Below are 18,671 nucleotides of genomic sequence, written 5' to 3'. Positions count from 1 at the left end.
TTGCATACCTTGCTCGCATGCATTCTGTCAGGCAACCTGAGAGACCTACACTGACCCGAATCAGTGATCTCAGTCAATTTCCAGTTCTTGCTCTTGTCTGTGACCTCATCTAGAAGCCTTCGTTTAACATCTGGGGACCCGAATCAGTGATCTCAGCCAATTTCCTGTTCTTGCTCTTGTCTGTGACCTCATCTAGAAGCCTTCGTTTAACATCTGGGGTCGGACTGTCTGTCTAGACTCTATACTACTCTGCACACATGTTGTCTCGAATATCAGATAATTGTTAGACATCATTGATAATATCATCCTATTCCTATAAAAGATATGCCAAAATAATGGCTAATAGAGCATGTGAATGGGGAAAAGAACAAAATCCTATGCTATATGGAAACTCGAAAGCAACAATATAAATAATGGCTAATAGAGCATGTGAATGGGGAAAAGAACAAAATCCTATGCAAACTCGAAAGCAACAATATCTGGATTATGAGTGAAAGTTTAGAAAATGATAAGATATATGTAACAAACTAAACTGAATATGCTAAATTCAGAATGCTCTTACAAAATTGATCATTGACAATGCAGATGGAAGTCTGGCCGAACGTTCTACAGCACTGCGAAGGGAACCGGAAGCCTGTCCGAACGTTCTACAACACTGCGAAGGGAACCAGGAGCAGTGACTGCAGGAGGCATGGCATTCGCAATTGAAGTCTGCATAGTAAAAATGAATTAGTTAGGGTTTAAACTTTACCATTAATTAGTAGTGCATGTACACAGTAAATGTGCATGGAAGAAGAATGTACCTTTGTTGCCATTGTCTCCGGTGGCACCTTCGTTCCTTCAAAAGATCTACTCTCCAGCATGTGAATTAAGCGAAATCCCTCTGTGTTGGGTAAGATCTTTATGCCATTGTCATTCATTGTGACTGCCAATAGGGAACCATCTTCGCTGAAACGAAGGCGAGGACTAGCCTAGGATATTTTTGGAAATAGCATGAGGATTATACATTGAGATGTGATCAAGAAAACTTGAAATAATGTTTTGAAACTCTAAAAACATGTACGCAGTAAATTTGCATGGAAGAAGAATTTACCTTTGTTGCCATTGTCTCTGGTGGCACCTTCGTTCCTTCAAAGGATCTACTCTCCAGCATGCCAATTAAGCGAAATCCCTCTGCATTCGGTAAGATCTTTATGCCATTGTCATTCATTGTGACTGCCAACAGGGAACCATCTTCGCTGAAACGAAGGCGAGGACTAGCCTGGGATTTTTTTGGAAATAGCATGAGGATTATACATTGAGATGTGATCAAGAAAACTTGAAATAATGTTTTGAAACTCTAAAAACAAACCATCATCATTTCCAAAAATAACGTCTTACCAAACTACCGTCAACATCAATTGTTGTATGGATGTTGGTGTTATCCATGTCCCAGAACTTTATTTGAAATTCATCACCAGCTGCTGAGAACCTATTCCTGGTTGTCTCAAATTGCAGAATATGTACGCTTGATTGTTCCCTCACTTTCTTATTCATGGTTGTCTCAAATTGTAGAATATGTACGCTTGATTGTTCCCTCACTTTCATTCCACTCAATGAGGTATGAATCACCATCTTTACTTGTTCCACAGAAGAGCCTAATAAAAAATACAAATGATTATATACTTCAGAAAGGACATCGACTTGACACAACAAATATAGAAAATTGGAGAAAGGAAAACTCAGATCTTCATAAAGACATTTTCAAACTAAACACCATTCCAAGTTAACATTTTACCTTGTTCCATCAGCACTATAAAGCCTGGAGCATTATAATCCACCCTAGATCCCGCAAGATCATACAACCAGTATTTGATCTTTCCATCAATAGCTGTAGAAAAATAAACTGCATACAAACAAAGATTCATAATCCATCTATCTTTAGTGCAATAAAGTATTTGCCATATGGTCAAAATTTCACAGAAAGCCAAACATCAAACAAAAATAGAACATGCAATGTATTTCAAAACTAGTCCTTAACTGCAATTCACATATATTCTTCAGGACTCGAGGAACAAAGTACCTGAATATTTTCTTACTGGAAAGGACAAACAGAATATACAGCTACTTCATGGCCTTCAAATGTGTACTGATTTTGACAAGTTACTGCATCCCACACCTACAAGCATAGACAATATTTCTTTTTCTTTTTCATATACAGATAAGTAAATGACAACTATTAGAATGAGTCTTGACACATGATAAAGCAGATTACCTTGATGGTCTAATCATCCCCACATGTAATTATTATGAAGAAATAGTATCTAGGGTGTGAAAAAGCAATATTATTCACACCACTAGCATGTGCGTCAATCTGTTTAAATTATATCAATGTTAATAAATTATATTTTCAATACAAACTTAATTTTACAGACCTACAAGAATGTACAGATTGGCCTTTACAGACATACAAGAATGTACAGATTGGGCTTTACAGACATACAAGAATGTACAGATTGGCCTTTAAGAATGTAAGCAAACCTCTAGATGTTGTCTCAAATCACCTGCCATAGTATAAGAATATATGTGAAAACACAACTCCTATAACACAAATGCATGCATGTCATATAAGTAAATGACAACTATTAGAATGAGTCTTGACACATGATAAGAATATATGTGAAAACACAACTCCTATAACACAAATGCAGGCATGTCAGATAAGTAAATGACAACTATTAGAATGAGTCTTGACACATGATAAGAATATATGTGAAAACACAACTCCTATAACACAAATGCAGGCATGTCAGATAAGTAAATGACAACTATTAGAATGAGTCTTGACACATGACAAGAATATATGTGAAAAACAACTCCTATAACACAAATGCAGGCATGTCAGATAAGTAATAAATTATATTTTCAATACAAACTTAATTTTACAGACCTACAAGAATGTACAGATTGGCTTTAAGCATGTAAGCAAACCTCTAGATGTTGTCTCAAATCACCTGCCATAGTATAAGAATATATGTGAAAACACAACTCCTATAACACAAATGCAGAAATGCAGGCATGTCAGTATCTGAATAGAGGGCGTAGCACACCATTCTATTGGTGGCATTATTACAAATCACTCACATTGTTGTATAAAGAAGCAAATGATATCAAAGCATCTTATTAATGAATATGAGTATAGATTAAGTTACCAAGGACTGCCCCATCTGGGTTCCAAATACAACAATTCACTAATACAGTTGAGTTTTTCACAAGAGCAGCCTAAGAAAACATAACAAAACATGTATAAGAGTTTACATGAGGCCAGTGCTAATGGTTGATTGGTCGAAAGCTCAAGATGCTTGCTTGCTCGACCTTAACATCCTCCTCTATGGGGAATGTTATGTGAGGGCGTGCGTGTGATGTGGAAAAAAAATAAAATTTAAACATACCATTTTATGTATATCATCTGAGTCGTACTACCTGAGAACCATGCTAGAAGGAGAAAATATTGAGCACACAAATATCAATAACACTATTTTGTTGGAAAAAAACATGACTCACCCATCCTCTGCGCTGCATCTACATTTCCGCATTTCCTAAGATATTATCTCCACTCGACCCTCCCACACACTACAATTGTAGTCATTCACTGCACAAAGTAATATTATATCTGAGATCACAAATAAACCACAAGAGGTTAAAGAATAAATATATAGAGTGATGAATCAACCATACACATAACTACCTTCCCTTGGCTAATATTATGACAACAACAATCATGAACAATAATCCCTGAACATGTGAACCCAATGTAACATTTCCATTTTTTTCATATCAAAGTTCTAGGAAAAATCTCAAATCTCACACCCATGAACAAGATCATACTATCTCAAAACCATGACAAAATAATAAATCATTGTGCAACTAAAAAATATTTCAATGTATTAAAGGACAATAGTATTGTGTAAGAGGATTAGTTGGTTGGAAGAGCTCTGCAACCCTTGGCCCTGCAAAAACCGAGATCCGCACCTTTCGCAAGTTGCAGACAGTGAGCCCCCGCCCTTTGCTGGCCTGGCTCCTGCGAACCTGTCCGCCTGAGCTTGCTGTGCCTTGACTTTCATGGATCGAGTTGCCGGTTGACCCAATTCCAGGGACTGCGACCATGGAGGGGTTGGGCACTCCCCAGGCGTCTCTTCCGCCTCCTCCACCGATCTCGCCTTCTGAGGCTTTCAATAGGCTCTTGGTTGGGCTGCCAAAGAAGAAAAATACTAAAGCTGCGAAATTTGTTAAAAGATTGGACGATATTCCGGTGATCTCCCTCCCTCCAGAAACCCCGATCCAAGTTGCCCTGTCATTGGCTGAACGGGCTCTCATCGGTCAGTTCACTGGGCTATGGCCATCCCCAAAAACCACTGAAAGCTGGGTCAATAGAAACTGGGCGCCGCTGATCAAAGAAAGTGTCACCTCTTACTTTCTGGGGAGAGGATACTTCCTCTTCGAATTCACATCAAAAGAAGACAAAGACCTGATCTTCCAAAATGGCCCCTACTTCATGGGCCCTCAGGGTCTGTATTTGAATAAATGGACCCCGAACTTCAATCCGGCAGTAGATGTGCCCCAAGCAGTCCCGGTGTGGTTCAGGCTCCCAAATCTCCCAGTGCACTGCTGGAACTAGGATTCTCTGAGGCACATTATAAACGCCCTGGGGAAATTTATAGATCGTGCGAACAACAAGGACCAGTATGACTGTGCCAGGATCTGTGTAGAAGTAGATCTGGAGGTGGGACTACCAGAGGCCATCACAATAAAGGTCGGAAGCTGGACGCATATGCAGAAACTGGACTATGAGCAGCTGCCCTTCAAATGCCAGAAATGCCATGTTTATGGTCATTTCGCCAGAGGTTGCCCGACCAACAATGAGGCTATGCAGGGGAAAGAGGATGGAAGGAATCAAGTCAAGCGATCCAAACCTTATCCCAAGAATTAGAAGCAGGGAGGCCCTAATGGCAAAGGAACCCATCAGGCCACTGTCTAGCAGATCCCCATCAAATCCACTCCAGAAAATAAGTATGATCCCCTGAGTTCGCAACCAGAGAACACACAAGAGGGCGAGCTTCAAAAGGAGGCAGAAGCTACTCAGGAGATCGAGGCTCAAAAAACAGCTCCCACAAGCAAAGGTACTCCCTCAGCCTCCCACAAAGGAACAAGTGTTGAAGACCCAAAAGGTATGATTATAGAAGATGAGGAAGAAGAGCAGGAAACAAAAGAATCAAAAGAGGAAGGAGAGTCCCATACCTCGGTAAGAAGATCAACAAGAGGCCGGAAAACTGACAGGGAAAAAAGGGAGCAGGAGACCTACAAAGAGAAACTTCAGGGCAGCCAACCAACTTTGGAAAAAATGCTCGCCTCAAAGACTAAGATACTGAAAAACCTGCCCCAAGGCTCCAAGGGAGCCCACCAGAAGAATAAATAATGAAGGTCATTTCCTGGAATTGCAGAGGTATGGGGAGCAAAGCTAAAGAAGAAGCCATCAGAAGCCTAATCAGGACAGAAACCCCAGACTTACTTCTCGTCCAGGAGACAAAGTTGGAAGACATAGTCTTCCTTCAAGCAAGCAAGAAACTTTGGAATAAAAGTGAAGCAAGAGCAATCTCTGTCTGGGGTGCCTCAAGAGGGATAGGCACTCTTTGGAACGCCAATAAATTTACAGTCCTATTTGAGGCTAGGAATACTCATTGGTTGTTGCTGAAAATGCAGAACTTGGACACTAAGGAAACGTTTTGTCTATTCAATGTTTACTCTCCAGTCAATGTTGGGCAAAAAAAAATTGTTGGGACTCTATAAGACACCAAGCAGATTTGACAAACTTGGAAAATATAATAATTGCTGGCAACCTCAACCTCACTCTTCATCCATCAGAAAAAAGGGGAGGCAGCGTAGTTAAAGACCCGACAAGGGAATGGGTGGAGGACATAGTGCAAGACTGGGACTTGCTGGACATCAAACCTTCTTCCGGTAAGTACTCTTGGTCTAATAAAAGAGTGGGACCTGGACACATTGCTGCCAGGCTAGATAGATTTATTATTCAAAGTTCCTATTTGTTGCTAGGTTTAGAGCTCAGAATGCATATTGTTGCTGGCAGCATCTCTGATCATAAGCCCATAAAGCTAGAACTCCTAGTTCACCTTGATCTGGGCCCTATTCCATTTAGATTCAGCCCTCTCTGGGTAAAGGAGCCAGACTTCATGCAAACTGTCAAGGAATGTTGGAATCAGCCAGTTAAAGGATCACCATTCTATATTTGGGAGGAAAAGCTCAGAAGGGTGAAAGGAGCTCTAAAAAGATGGGCCAAAACGCTGTCCAATCCGGCTACAGAAAGGAAAACCATTAAAGCCGCTCTTGTTTCCCATCAAAATGGTATGGAGAACGCTATGCTCACAAAGGATTTATTAGATCAAGAAGCCCAGTTGCAACAACGCTACCACAAAGCCTGCTTAGCTGAAGAAGAGTATTGGAGATTAAAATCTCGTAACCTCTGGCTTAAAGCAGGGGATAGGAACACTGCTTTTTTCCACAAACAAGCCCAGGCAAGGAAATGCTTCAATACCATCTCAGAGATTAAAGAAGAGAGCGATATCCATAAGGATTTTGATCACATAAAGAAAGCAACTTTTGCTCATTTCCAAAACTTGTATAGTGAAGACAAGGATCCAAGCCATTATCCAGATCTGCTAGATAATATACCCTCTGTAATTACTCAGCGAATGAATGAATCTCTTGAGGCCAAAGTCACTAAAGATGAAGTGAAAAAGGCTCTTTTTGATATGGACCCGGATAAGGCCCCTGGGCCGGACGGTTTCTCTGCTAGATTCCTTCAAGCTTGCTGGCCGATTATTGAAAAGGACCTCCTCAAAATGGTTCAAAAATCTCAAAATACACAGAAAATAGGAGGCAGTACTAATTCTGCATTTTTAGCCCTCATACCCAAGGAAAAAGGTGCCAATAAATTCAGTAGATTCTGGTCGATTTTCCTATGCAACACAAGGTACAAATTAATCACCAAAGTAATTGCAAATAGACTGAAGTTCATTCTTCCCAAAATAATTCCAAAGAATCAAGGAGGCTTCACCCAAGGAAGGCAAATTGTGGACAACTTCATCCTGGTACAAGAGGCAATTCATTCATGTCTCCTCTGAAAAGAGGAAGGTATGGTGATTAAACTTGATTTAGCAAATGCTTTTGATCGAGTAAATCATAGCTTTCTTTTAAATGTTATGAGCAAGTTTGGTTTTGGAGCAAATTTCATTAAATGGATTCGGGCATGCGTCTCGGAGCCATGGATTGCTCCTCTTGTTAATGGAAGAGCCACATACTTTTTTAAAGCTTCGAGAGGACTTAGGAAGGGGTGTCCTCTATCCCCTCTGCTCTTTGTCATCCAAGCCTCAGTTCTTAGCTTCCTGCTAGACAAAAAGATGCAAGACCAAGAAATTAATGGACTGTGTATTGCAAGAGGGATCAAAAATATTAATCATGCCTTGTTTGTGGATGACACTTTGCTTTTGGGTCTTGCCTCTATCTCTTCTGCCACAAAATTCAAAGCGGTTCTGGATGATTTTAGTGAGGCCTCAGGCAGCGTTGTTAATAAGAGCAAATGCCACATTTTCTACTGGAATATTACGCCCAGACTGCTATCTGCCATTTCTAGATGTTTGGGCTTTGCAGCTTCCACTTCTTGGTCTTCTTTTAAATATTTGGGCCTCCCTGTATCTCACAAGAGACCTGCAAGCAAAGAATGGCTCCCTCAGCTGGAAAAATTCAAGGCTAAGATTCAAGCCTGGGGATACTCCTGGCTGAATACTGCTGGAAAAACAATCTTAATTAAATCAGTGCTTACCAACTTGCCTCTATTTCAATTCGCTGGGCTTCTTTCTCCGACATCCATTCTAAAAAAAATGGAGTACATAAGGAGGTTCTTTTGGAAGGGAAGAAAACAAAATGAAAAAGGATCCCCCTTATCAGTTGGGAAACCATCTCCAAGCCACTGTGGGAGGGTGGTCTAAATTTTAAAAATCTTTGTCAACAGAATGTGGCAATGGCTGCAAAAATCATTTGGAGGATCATTGCGCCCAATCCTGGCTGGGCCCAAAAGGCGCTCTGGAAAAAATATTTCAGAGGACCAAGATCCAGATGTTTAGAAAACGTGATCCATCTGCCAAACTCATCATTTCTCAAAATATATGCCAGAGTTGTCCCTCTCATTACCACTCACTCTTACTGGATCCCAGACAACAGGAAAAAAATCAACATCTGGACGGACAAAATCATGAATAAGGAACCAATAGAAGACAGAGTCTCCATTAGCTCGTCGCGCTGCTGGATGGACAGAGAGGGACTGCGAACGCTGTGGGATATCTCATGCTGGAACGACTTGGTATGGGCAGGCTGGAAACATATAAAGGTGTCGGATAACCTGACCTCCGAATGGACCACGCTGCTCGACTCCCTGCACGGATTGGCGCCCACGCACTCGAGGAAAAGAGATGTGAAAGGCTGGGGGCCGAAAGCCAGAGGATACGCAGTCTCCTTGGGGTACGCTAAACTGAATGAGAGGCCATACGTTCCCCCTGATCCAGCTCCTTGGCAAGGTGTCTGGCGACTGTCTTCATGGCCCAAGGTGGATTTCTTTGCCTGGCTTTTCTGTCATGGCAAAATCTTAACTTATGACAACTTGCAGAGGAAAGGATTCCACGGCCCCTCCATCTGCTCACTGTGCAATGAAAACGCAGAGACAGCAGTTCATCTAATTCTAGAATGCAGCTTCTCCAGGCAGATCTGGTCTTTCTTTATCCAAGATTTGGATCCTAATTTCACTCTTCCTTGCTCCACTTCTGAACTTTTCTCTAAATGGGCAAACAGATATCCAGGTTCACCCCCTAAAAACCTGATTATTAAATCAGCATGGGCTGTCCTCCCAAAGATTATCTGTTGGCAGATATGGCTAGAACGTAACAGAAGAATTTTTAGAAATACAAAGCAGAGCCACAAAGTCTTAGAAGCCAAGATTAAATGCCACATAAAGGAGTGCTTGACTGATATAAAAGACGACTCCAATCTCAGTCAACAGGACATTGCATGGGGATCAACTCTAGAACTTCAATTTCATCCAGCAGCCAGAAAAGCCCCTACTATTAAAGATTGGAAAATAAGGAAACCTGAGAATGACTTTCAAGATTGGCTTAAATCGCAAGCAAGGCACTTCCTCTTTTTTGATGGAGCAGCAAAGGGAAATCCAGAAAAAGTTGGTGCAGGAGGTGTTGTTCTAAATCAAATTGGGGAAAAAATTCTCTCCTATGCTTGGGGACTTGGATATTCTACTAGCATTCAAGCTGAGGCCTTGGCCCTCTTCCAAGGACTCAAGATCCTCAAAGATTTGGACATAAATGACGCAATTGTTATAGGCGATTCGCAGGTCATTATAAACGCAATGGTTTCCAATACTCCAGTTTTGGAACTTAACCTAGCAAGGTTGATTACTAGGATCAAAGGTTTGAAAAACAATTTTCAAAACTTGAAGTACTACCATGTGTTGAGAACCCACAATAAAAAGGTGGACATCGAAGCCAATAAATCTGCCCTACTCTCTGTCGGGGTCAAGTTGAAAGATGAAGAAGAATCATGGGAACCCATTCCATAAATTGATTGCTGCCATGTTCTACTGTCTGCTATTAAACAAATTTGTTTGTATCTTCAAGTGGGGGAAAATCTCTGAAATCGACTCTATGGGTGCCTTTCCAAGGAAGAAATCTGCAAGTTTCAGCTGCATTCTCATCCTTAGCAGTGAGATACATCAGGGCAAAGAAACTCATAATGTAATCAGATTTTCGGCATTCAGGCCAAGATTAATATAAACACTCCATAACCGTTTCTGTAAAAAAAAAAAAAAAAAAATAGTATTGTGTAAGAGAAAAGTATGCCTCACCCATCCTCTATGTCATGTTTGTAGAATGTCTAGGGCGTCTTCACCACTTGACTTGTGTAGAACATACAATTTTAGTTGTTCACTACATAAAAGGGATGAATGTAGTCGACTATGAGAGCTTAGATAAAGCATATAATAATTTGAAAGCATAAAAAATGGAGCTACAAAGTAGCGAAAGATACTTTTAAGTGAAGTGCATTGCATATAGAAATGTCAACTCACCTTCATTTATGAACAATAACCTCAATTTTCTTTGATTGCTTCCTTCATTTCTGTTTCCACACCCAACAAACGAAACCAAGACCAAACTGCAAAAAACTTTAAAAGAAAAAAAACAAAACGAAACAAAAAAAGATTACAAGACACCCAACAAATGAAACCAAGACCAAACAACAAAAAACGAGTACAACACAGCATGGCCATGCTCAAACTCAACAAAACAAAACACGAAGATAAAAACAAAGAAAAAATTGCAAACACCCCCTCTGCACCTCATCTCTCCTGCAATTTGTTGTCCTCTGCTGAAAAGGCAAAAAGGTCGGTTGAATAAGCTTAAAATACATGCAGTTAGTAGTGTTAAACATATTCAAAACCAACAATTATTCATTATAGGAAACACAACTCCCTAGAGTTTGTTTCATATCGATGGGATGTTGTTTGTGTTCCACTTGCTTTTGCTCATCAAAACAATCCATCTATAGAAGATACACAATAAGATATTAGAATCGTTATGTAAGTTAAACTTGAGAGTACGCAATAATTAACTGTAATAAGAAACACACCTTTCTTTGAGATTGATATATAAATCAGGACAATCCATTTTGTCTTCCACAATTTTTTGTTCACTGGAACAAGCCATCTGCAATAGATACACAATATAATATTATATTTATAATAAAAGTCAAACGAGAGAATTTGAAGGCATGAACTTAAAAAAAAAATTACACAACAACAAACAAAAAATTGCAAACTTCCCCTTTTCACATTATCTTTACTGTAGTGTCCTCTCCCCGGATGAAAGGAAAAAAGGTGGCGTGAATAACGTTAAAATAAAGACAGATTGTAATGGAAAGCATAACTCAAAACAAATAATTATTCATTACACCAAACATACCTCATCTAGACTTCGCTGTATAAAGATAGACATTCCATTTTGTGTTCCACTTACTCATGCTCGCCAGAAAAAGCCATCTACAACAGATACATAATAAGATATTAGAATCATTTAAAAGTTAAATTGGAGAGTTCAATGCAACAATCAATCATAATGTGAAACATACTCGTCTTTAGCTTTGTTATAAGAAAGTTGATAATCCATTTTGTATTTTACGTATATGTGGTCACTGAAATCAACCATTTGATGTAGATACGAAATAAAATATTAGAATTCTAATAAAATTTAAACTAGAGAATTGAAGGCATGAACTTGTGATCCAACTTCATTCTAGTCCATTTATATTCCATGCTAAATCTCAAAGTATATAAGTTTTTAAACTAGATGTAATTCTACTCGAAATAATGCAATCAATGCTATAGTAAGAGAAATAATCCATTTTGTAAGAGGGATCTAGGCATATTTAAACATATTGAACAACCAAAATCCTAGTGTTGTCTACTAGCACAATGGTTGATTGGTCAAAAGCTCAAGATGCTTGCTTGCTCGACCTTAACATCCTCCTCTCTGGGGAATGTTATGTGAGGGTGTGCGTGTGATGTGGAAAAAAAAAAAAAAAATTAAACATACCATATTATGTATATCATCTGAGTCGTACTACCCGAGAACCATGCTAGAAGGAGAAAATATTGAGCACACAAATAACAATAACACTATTTTGTTGGAAAAAAACATCACTCGCCCATCTTCTGCGCTGCATCTACATTTCCTAAGATATTTTCTCCACTCGACCCTCCCAGACAATACAATTGTAGTCATTCACTGCACAAAGTAATATTATATCTGAGATCACAAATAAACCACGAGAGATTAAAGAATAAATATACAGAGTCATGAATCAACCATACACATAACTACCTTCCCTTGGCTAATATTATGACAAGGACAATCATGAACAATAATCCCTGAACATGTGAACCCAATGTAACATTTCCATTTTTTTCATATCAAAGTTCTAGGAAAAATCTCAAATCTCACACCCATGAACAAGATCATACTATCTCAAAACCATGAAAAAATAATAAATCATTGTGCAACTAACAAATATTTCAATGTATTAAAGGACAATAGTATTGTGTAAGAGAAAAGTATGCCTCACCCATCCTCTATGTCATGTTTGTAGAATGTCTAGTGCGTCTTCACCACTTGACTTGTGTAGAACATACAATTGTAGTTGTTCACTACACAAAAGGGATGAATATAGTCGACTATGAGAGCTTAGCTAAAGCATATAATAATTTGAAAAGATAATAAATAGAGCTACAAAGTAGCGCAAGATACTTTTAAGTGAAGTGCATTGCATATAGAAATGTCGACTCACCTTCATTTATGAACAATAACCTCAATTTTCTTTGACTGCGTCCTTCATTTTTGTTTCCGCACCCAACAAACGAAACCAAGACCAAACTGCAAAAAACTTTAAAAGAAAAAAAAAAAGCAAACAAAAAAAAGAAGATTACAAGACACCAAACAAACGAAAACAAGACCAAACAACAAAAAACGAGTACAACACAGCATGGCCATGCTCAAACTCAACAAAACAAAACATGAAGATAAAAACAAAGAAAAATTTGCAAACACCCCCTCTGCACATCATCTCTCCTGCAATTTGTTGTCCTCTGCTGAAAGGGAAAAAAGGTCGGCTGAATAAGCTTAAAATACACGCAATTAGTAGTGTTAAACATATTCAAAACCAACAATTATTCATTATAGGAAACACAACTCCCTAGAGTTTGTTTCATATCGATGGACGATGTTTATATTCCACTTGCTTTTGCTCATCAAAACAAACCATCTATAGAAGATACACAATAAGATATTAGAATCATTATGTAAGTTAAACTTGAGAGTACGCAATAATTAATTGTAATAAGAAACACACCTTTCTTTGAGATTGCTATATAAAACAGGACAATCCATTTTGTCTTCCACAATTTTTTGTTCACTGGAACAAGCCATCTGCAATAGATACACAATATAATATTATATTTATAATAAAAGTCAAATGAGAGAATTTGAAGGCATGAACTTCAAAAAAAATAGACAACAACAAACAAAAAATTGCAAACTTCCCCTTTTCACATTATCTTTACAGTGTTGTCCTCTCCCCCGCTGAAAGGAAAAAAGGTGGCGTGAATAACGTTAAAATAAAGACAGATTGTAATGGAAAGCATAATTCAAAACAAATAATTATTCATTACACCAAACATACCTCATCTAGAGTTTGCTATATAAAGATAGACATTCCATTTTGTGTTCCACTTACTCGTGCTCACTAGAAAAAGCCATCTACAACAGATACATAATAAGATATTAGAATCATTTTACAAGTTAAATTGGAGAGTTCAATGCAACAATCAATCATAATGTGAAACATACTCGTCTTTAGCTTTGTTATATGAATGCTGATAATCCATTTTGTATTTTACGTATATGTGGTCACTGAAATCAACCATTTGATGTAGATACGAAATAAAATATTATAATTCTAATAAAAGTTAAACTAGAGAGTTGAAGGCATGAACTTGTGATCCAACTTCATTCTAGTCCATTTATATTCCATGCTAAATCTCAAAGTATATAAGTTTTAAACTAGATGTAATTCTACTCAAAATAATGCAATCAATGCTATAGTAAGAGAAATAATCCATTTTGTAAGAGGGATCTAGGAATATTTAAACATATTGAACAACCAAAATCCTAGTGTTGTCTACGAGCACAATGGTTGATTGGTCAAAAGCACAAGATGCTTGCTTGCTCGACCTTAACATCCTCCTCTCTGGGGAATGTTATGTGAGGGTGTGCGTGTGATGTGGAAAAAAAATAAAATTTAAACATACCATTTTATGTATATCATTTGAGTCGTACTACCCGAGAACCATGCTAGAAGGAGAAAATATTGAGCACACAAATAACAATAACACTATTTTGTTGGAAAAAAACATGACTCACCAATCCTCTGCGCTGCATCTACATTTCCGCATTTCCTAAGATATTATCTCCACTCGACCCTCCCAGACACTACAATTGTAGTCGTTCGCTGCACAAAGTAATATTATATCTGAGATCACAAATAAACCACGAGAAGTTAAAGAATAAATATACAGAGTGATGAATCAACCATACACATAACTACCTTCCCTTGGCTAATATTATGACAACGACAATCATGAACAATAATCCCTGAACATGTGAACCCAATGTAACATTTCCATTTTTTTCATATCAAAGTTCTAGGAAAAACCTCAAATCTCACACCCATGAACAGGATCATACTATCTCAAAACCATGAATAAATAATAAATCATTGTGCAACTAACAAATATTTCAATGTATTAAAGGACAATAGTATTGTGTAAGAGAAAAGTATGCCTCACCCATCCTCTATGTCATGTTTGTAGAATGTCTAGTGCGTCTTCACCATTTGACTTGTGTAGAACATATAATTGTAGTTGTTCACTACATAAAAGGGATGAATATAGTCGACTATAAGAGCTTAGATAAAGCATATAATAATTTGAAAAGATAATAAATGGAGCTACAAAGTAGCGAAAGATACTTTTAAGTGAAGTGCATTGCATATAGAAATGTCGACTCACCTTCATTTATGAACAATAACCTCAATTTTCTTTGACTGCTTCCTTCATATCCATTTCCGCACCCAACAAACGAAACCAAGACCGAACTGCAAAAAAAAAAAAAAAAAAAAAAAAAAACAAAAAACAAAACAAAAGAAGATTACAAGACACCCAACAAACGAAACCAAGACCAAACAACAAAAAATGAGTACAACACAGCATGGCCATGCTCAAACTCAACAAAACAAAACACGAAGATAAAAACAAAGAAATAATTGCAAACATCCCCGCTCCACATCATCTCTCTTGCAATTTGTTGTCCTCTGCTGAAAGGGAAAAAAGGTCGATTGAATAAGCTTAAAATACACGCAATTAGTAGTGTTAAACATATTCAAAACCAACAATTATTCATTATAGGAAACACAACTCCCTAGAGTTTGTTTCATATCGATTGACTTTGTTTGTATTCCACTTGCTTTTGCTCATCAAAACAATCCATCTATAGAAGATTCACAATAAGATATTAGAATCGTTATGTAAGTTAAGCTTGAAAGTACGCAATAATTAATTGTAATAAGAAACACACCTTTCTTTGAGATTGCTATATAAAACAGGACAATCCATTTTGTCTTCCACAATTTTTTGTTCAATGGAACAAGCCGTCTGCAATAGATACACAATATAATATTATATTTATAATAAAAGTCAAACGAGAGAATTTGAAGGCATGAACTTCAAAAAAAATTAGACAACAACAAACAAAAAATTGCAAACTTCCCCTTTTCACATTATCTTTACTGTAGTGTCCTCTCCCCCGCTGAAAGGAAAAAAGGTGGCGTGAATAAGGTTAAAATAAAGACAGATTGTAATGGAAAGCATAATTCAAAACAAATAATTATTCATTACACCAAACATACCTCATCTAGAGTTTGCTATATAAAGATAGACATTCCATTTTGTGTTCCACTTACTCGTGCTCACCAGAAAAAGCCATCTACAACAGATACATAATAAGATATTAGAATCATTTTACAAGTTAAATTGGAGAGTTCAATGCAACAATCAATCATAATGTGAAACATACTCGTCTTTAGCTTTGTTATATGAACGTTGATAATCCATTTTGTATTTTACGTATATGTGGTCACTGAAATCAACCATTTGATGTAGATACGAAATAAAATATTAGAATTCTAATAAAAGTTAAACTAGAGAGTTGAAGGCATGAACTTGTGATCCAACTTCATTCTAGTCCATTTATATTCCATGCTAAATCTCAAAGTATATAAGTTTTTAAACTAGATGTAATTCTACTCGAAATAATGCAATCAATGTTATAGTAAGAGAAATAATCCATTTTGTAAGAGGGATCTAGGCATATTTAAAAATATTGAACAACCAAAATCCTAGTGTTGTCTACTAGCACAATGGTTGATTGGTCGAAAGCTCAAGATGCTTGCTTGCTCGACCTTAACATCCTCCTCTCTGGGGAATGTTATGTGAGGGTGTGCATGTGATGTGGAAAAAAAATAAAATTTAAACATACCATTTTATGTATATCATCTGAGTCGTACTACCCGAGAACCATGCTAGAAGGAGAAAATATTGAGCACACAAATAACAATAACACTATTTTGTTGGAAAAAAACATGACTCACCCATCCTCTGCGCTGCATCTACATTTCCTAAGATATTATCTCCACTCGACCCTCCCAGACACTACAATTGTAGTCGTTCGCTGCACAAAGTAATATTATATCTGAGATCACAAATAAACCACGAGAGGTTAAAGAATAAATATACAGAGTGATGAATCAACCATACACATAACTACCTTCCCTTGGCTAATATTATGACAATGACAATCATGAACAATAATCCCTGAACATGTGAACCCAATGTAACATTTCCATTTTTTTCATATCAAAGTTCTAGGAAAAATCTCAAATCTCACACCCATGAACAAGATCATACTATCTCAAAACCATGACAAAATAATAAATCATTGTGCAACTAACAAATATTTCAATGTATTAAAGGACAATAGTATTGTGTAAGAGAAAAGTATGCCTCACCCATCCTCTATGTCATGTTTGTAGAATGTCTAGTGCGTCTTCACCACTTGACTTGTGTAGAACATACAATTGTAGTTGTTCACTACATAAAAGGGATGAATATAGTCGACTATGAGAGCTTAGATAAAGTATATAATTTGAAAAGATAATAAATGGAGCTACAAAGTAGCGAAAGATACTTTTAAGTGAAGTGCATTGCATATAGAAATGTCGACTCACCTTCATTTATGAACAATAACCTCAATTTTCTTTGACTGCTTCCTTCATTTCTGTTTCCGCACCCAACAAACGAAACCAAGACCAAACTGCAAAAAACTTTAAAAGAAAAAAAAAAACCAAAACAAAACAAAAAAGAAGATTACAAGACACCCAACAAACGAAACCAAGACCAAACAACAAAAAACGAGTACAACATAGCATGGCCATGCTCAAACTCAAGAAAAACAAAACACGAAGATAAAAACAAAGAAAAAATTGCAAACACCCCTTCTGCACATCATCTCTCCTGCAATTTGTTGTCCTCTGCTGAAAGGGAAAAAAGGTCGGTTGAATAAGCTTAAAATACACGCAATCAGTAGTGTTAAACATATTCAAAACCAACAATTATTCATTATAGGAAACACAACTCCCTAGAGTTTGTTTCATATCGATGGACGATGTTTGTATTCCACTTGCTTTTGCTCATCAAAACAATCCATCTATAGAATATACACAATAAGATATTAGAATCGTTATGTAAGTTAAACTTGAGAGTACGCAATAATTAATTGTAATAAGAAACACACCTTTCTTTGAGATTGCTATATAAAACAGGACAATCCATTTTGTCTTCCACAATTTTTTGTTCACTGGAACAAGCCGTCTGCAATAGATACACAATATAATATTATATTTATAATAAAAGTCAAACGAGAGAATTTGAAGGCATGAACTTCAAAAAAAAATTAGACAACAACAAACAAAAAATTGCAAACTTCCCCTTTTCACATTATCTTTACTGTAGTGTCCTCTCCCCCGCTGAAAGGAAAAAAGGTGGCATGAATAACGTTAAGATGAAGACAGATTGTAATGGAAAGCATAATTCAAAACAAATAATTATTCATTACACCAAACATACCTCATCTAGAGTTTGCTATATAAAGATAGACATTCCATTTTGTGTTCCACTTACTCGTGCTCACCAGAAAAAGCCATCTACAACAGATACATAATAAGATATTAGAATCATTTTACAAGTTAAATTGGAGAGTTCAATGCAACAATCAATCATAATGTGAAACATACTCGTCTTTGAGCTTTGTTATATAAAGGAGGATAATCCATTTTGTATTTTACGTATATGTGGTCACTGAAATCAACCATCTGTAGTAGATACAAAATAAAATATTAGAATTCTAATAAAAGCTAAACTAGAGAGTTGAAGGCATGAAATTGTGATCCAACTTAATTCTAGTCCATTTATATTCCATGCTAAATCTCAAAGTATATAAGTTTTTAAACTAGATGTAATTCTACTCAAAATAATACAATCAATGCTATAGTAAGAGAAATAATCCATTTTGTAAGAGGTATTTAGCCATATTTAAACATATTGAACAACCAAAATCCTAGTGTTGTCTACTAGCACAATGGTTGATTGGTCGAAAGCTCAAGATGCTTGCTTGCTCGACCTTTAACATCCTCCTCTTTGGGGAATGTTATGTGAGGGTGTGCATGTGATGTGGAAAAAAAATAAAATTTAAACATACCATTTTATGTATATCATCTAAGTCGTACTACCCGAGAACCATGCTAGAAGGAGAAAATATTGAGCACACAAATAACAATAACACTATTTTGTTCCAAAAAAAACATGACTCACCCATCGTCTGTGCTGCATCTAC

The 18,671-nt window shown here is 37.0% G+C and overlaps 1 protein-coding gene and 1 long non-coding RNA gene across 2 annotated transcripts; both read right to left on the bottom strand.

Moving 5' to 3' along the window:
- LOC149182333 (topless-related protein 2-like) lies at window positions 1–1,428 on the bottom strand. Its single transcript, XM_089414525.1, has 5 exons — window positions 1,381–1,428; window positions 1,094–1,261; window positions 804–971; window positions 563–711; window positions 1–249 (listed from the first exon to the last, which is right to left on the bottom strand). The coding sequence occupies exons 1-4, from the start codon at window positions 1,426–1,428 to the stop codon at window positions 607–609; spliced, it is 489 nt and encodes a 162-aa protein (XP_089270651.1). The 3' UTR covers window positions 1–249; window positions 563–606.
- Window positions 1,429–1,524: 96 nt separating this feature from the next.
- Window positions 1,525–2,159, bottom strand: LOC149182332 (uncharacterized). Its single transcript, XR_016257600.1, has 3 exons — window positions 2,063–2,159; window positions 1,778–1,885; window positions 1,525–1,637 (listed from the first exon to the last, which is right to left on the bottom strand). It is a non-coding gene; the product is annotated as an uncharacterized LOC149182332 (long non-coding RNA).
- Window positions 2,160–18,671: the final 16,512 nt, after the last annotated feature.

Source organism: Pinus tabuliformis, chromosome 3_2 (assembly GCF_031772625.1).
Source record: "Pinus tabuliformis cultivar Carrire ecotype Pingquan chromosome 3_2, CPIR1, whole genome shotgun sequence".
Taxonomy (NCBI): Eukaryota; Viridiplantae; Streptophyta; class Pinopsida; order Pinales; family Pinaceae; genus Pinus; species Pinus tabuliformis.
This window is presented reverse-complemented; position numbering and strand designations above follow the sequence as displayed.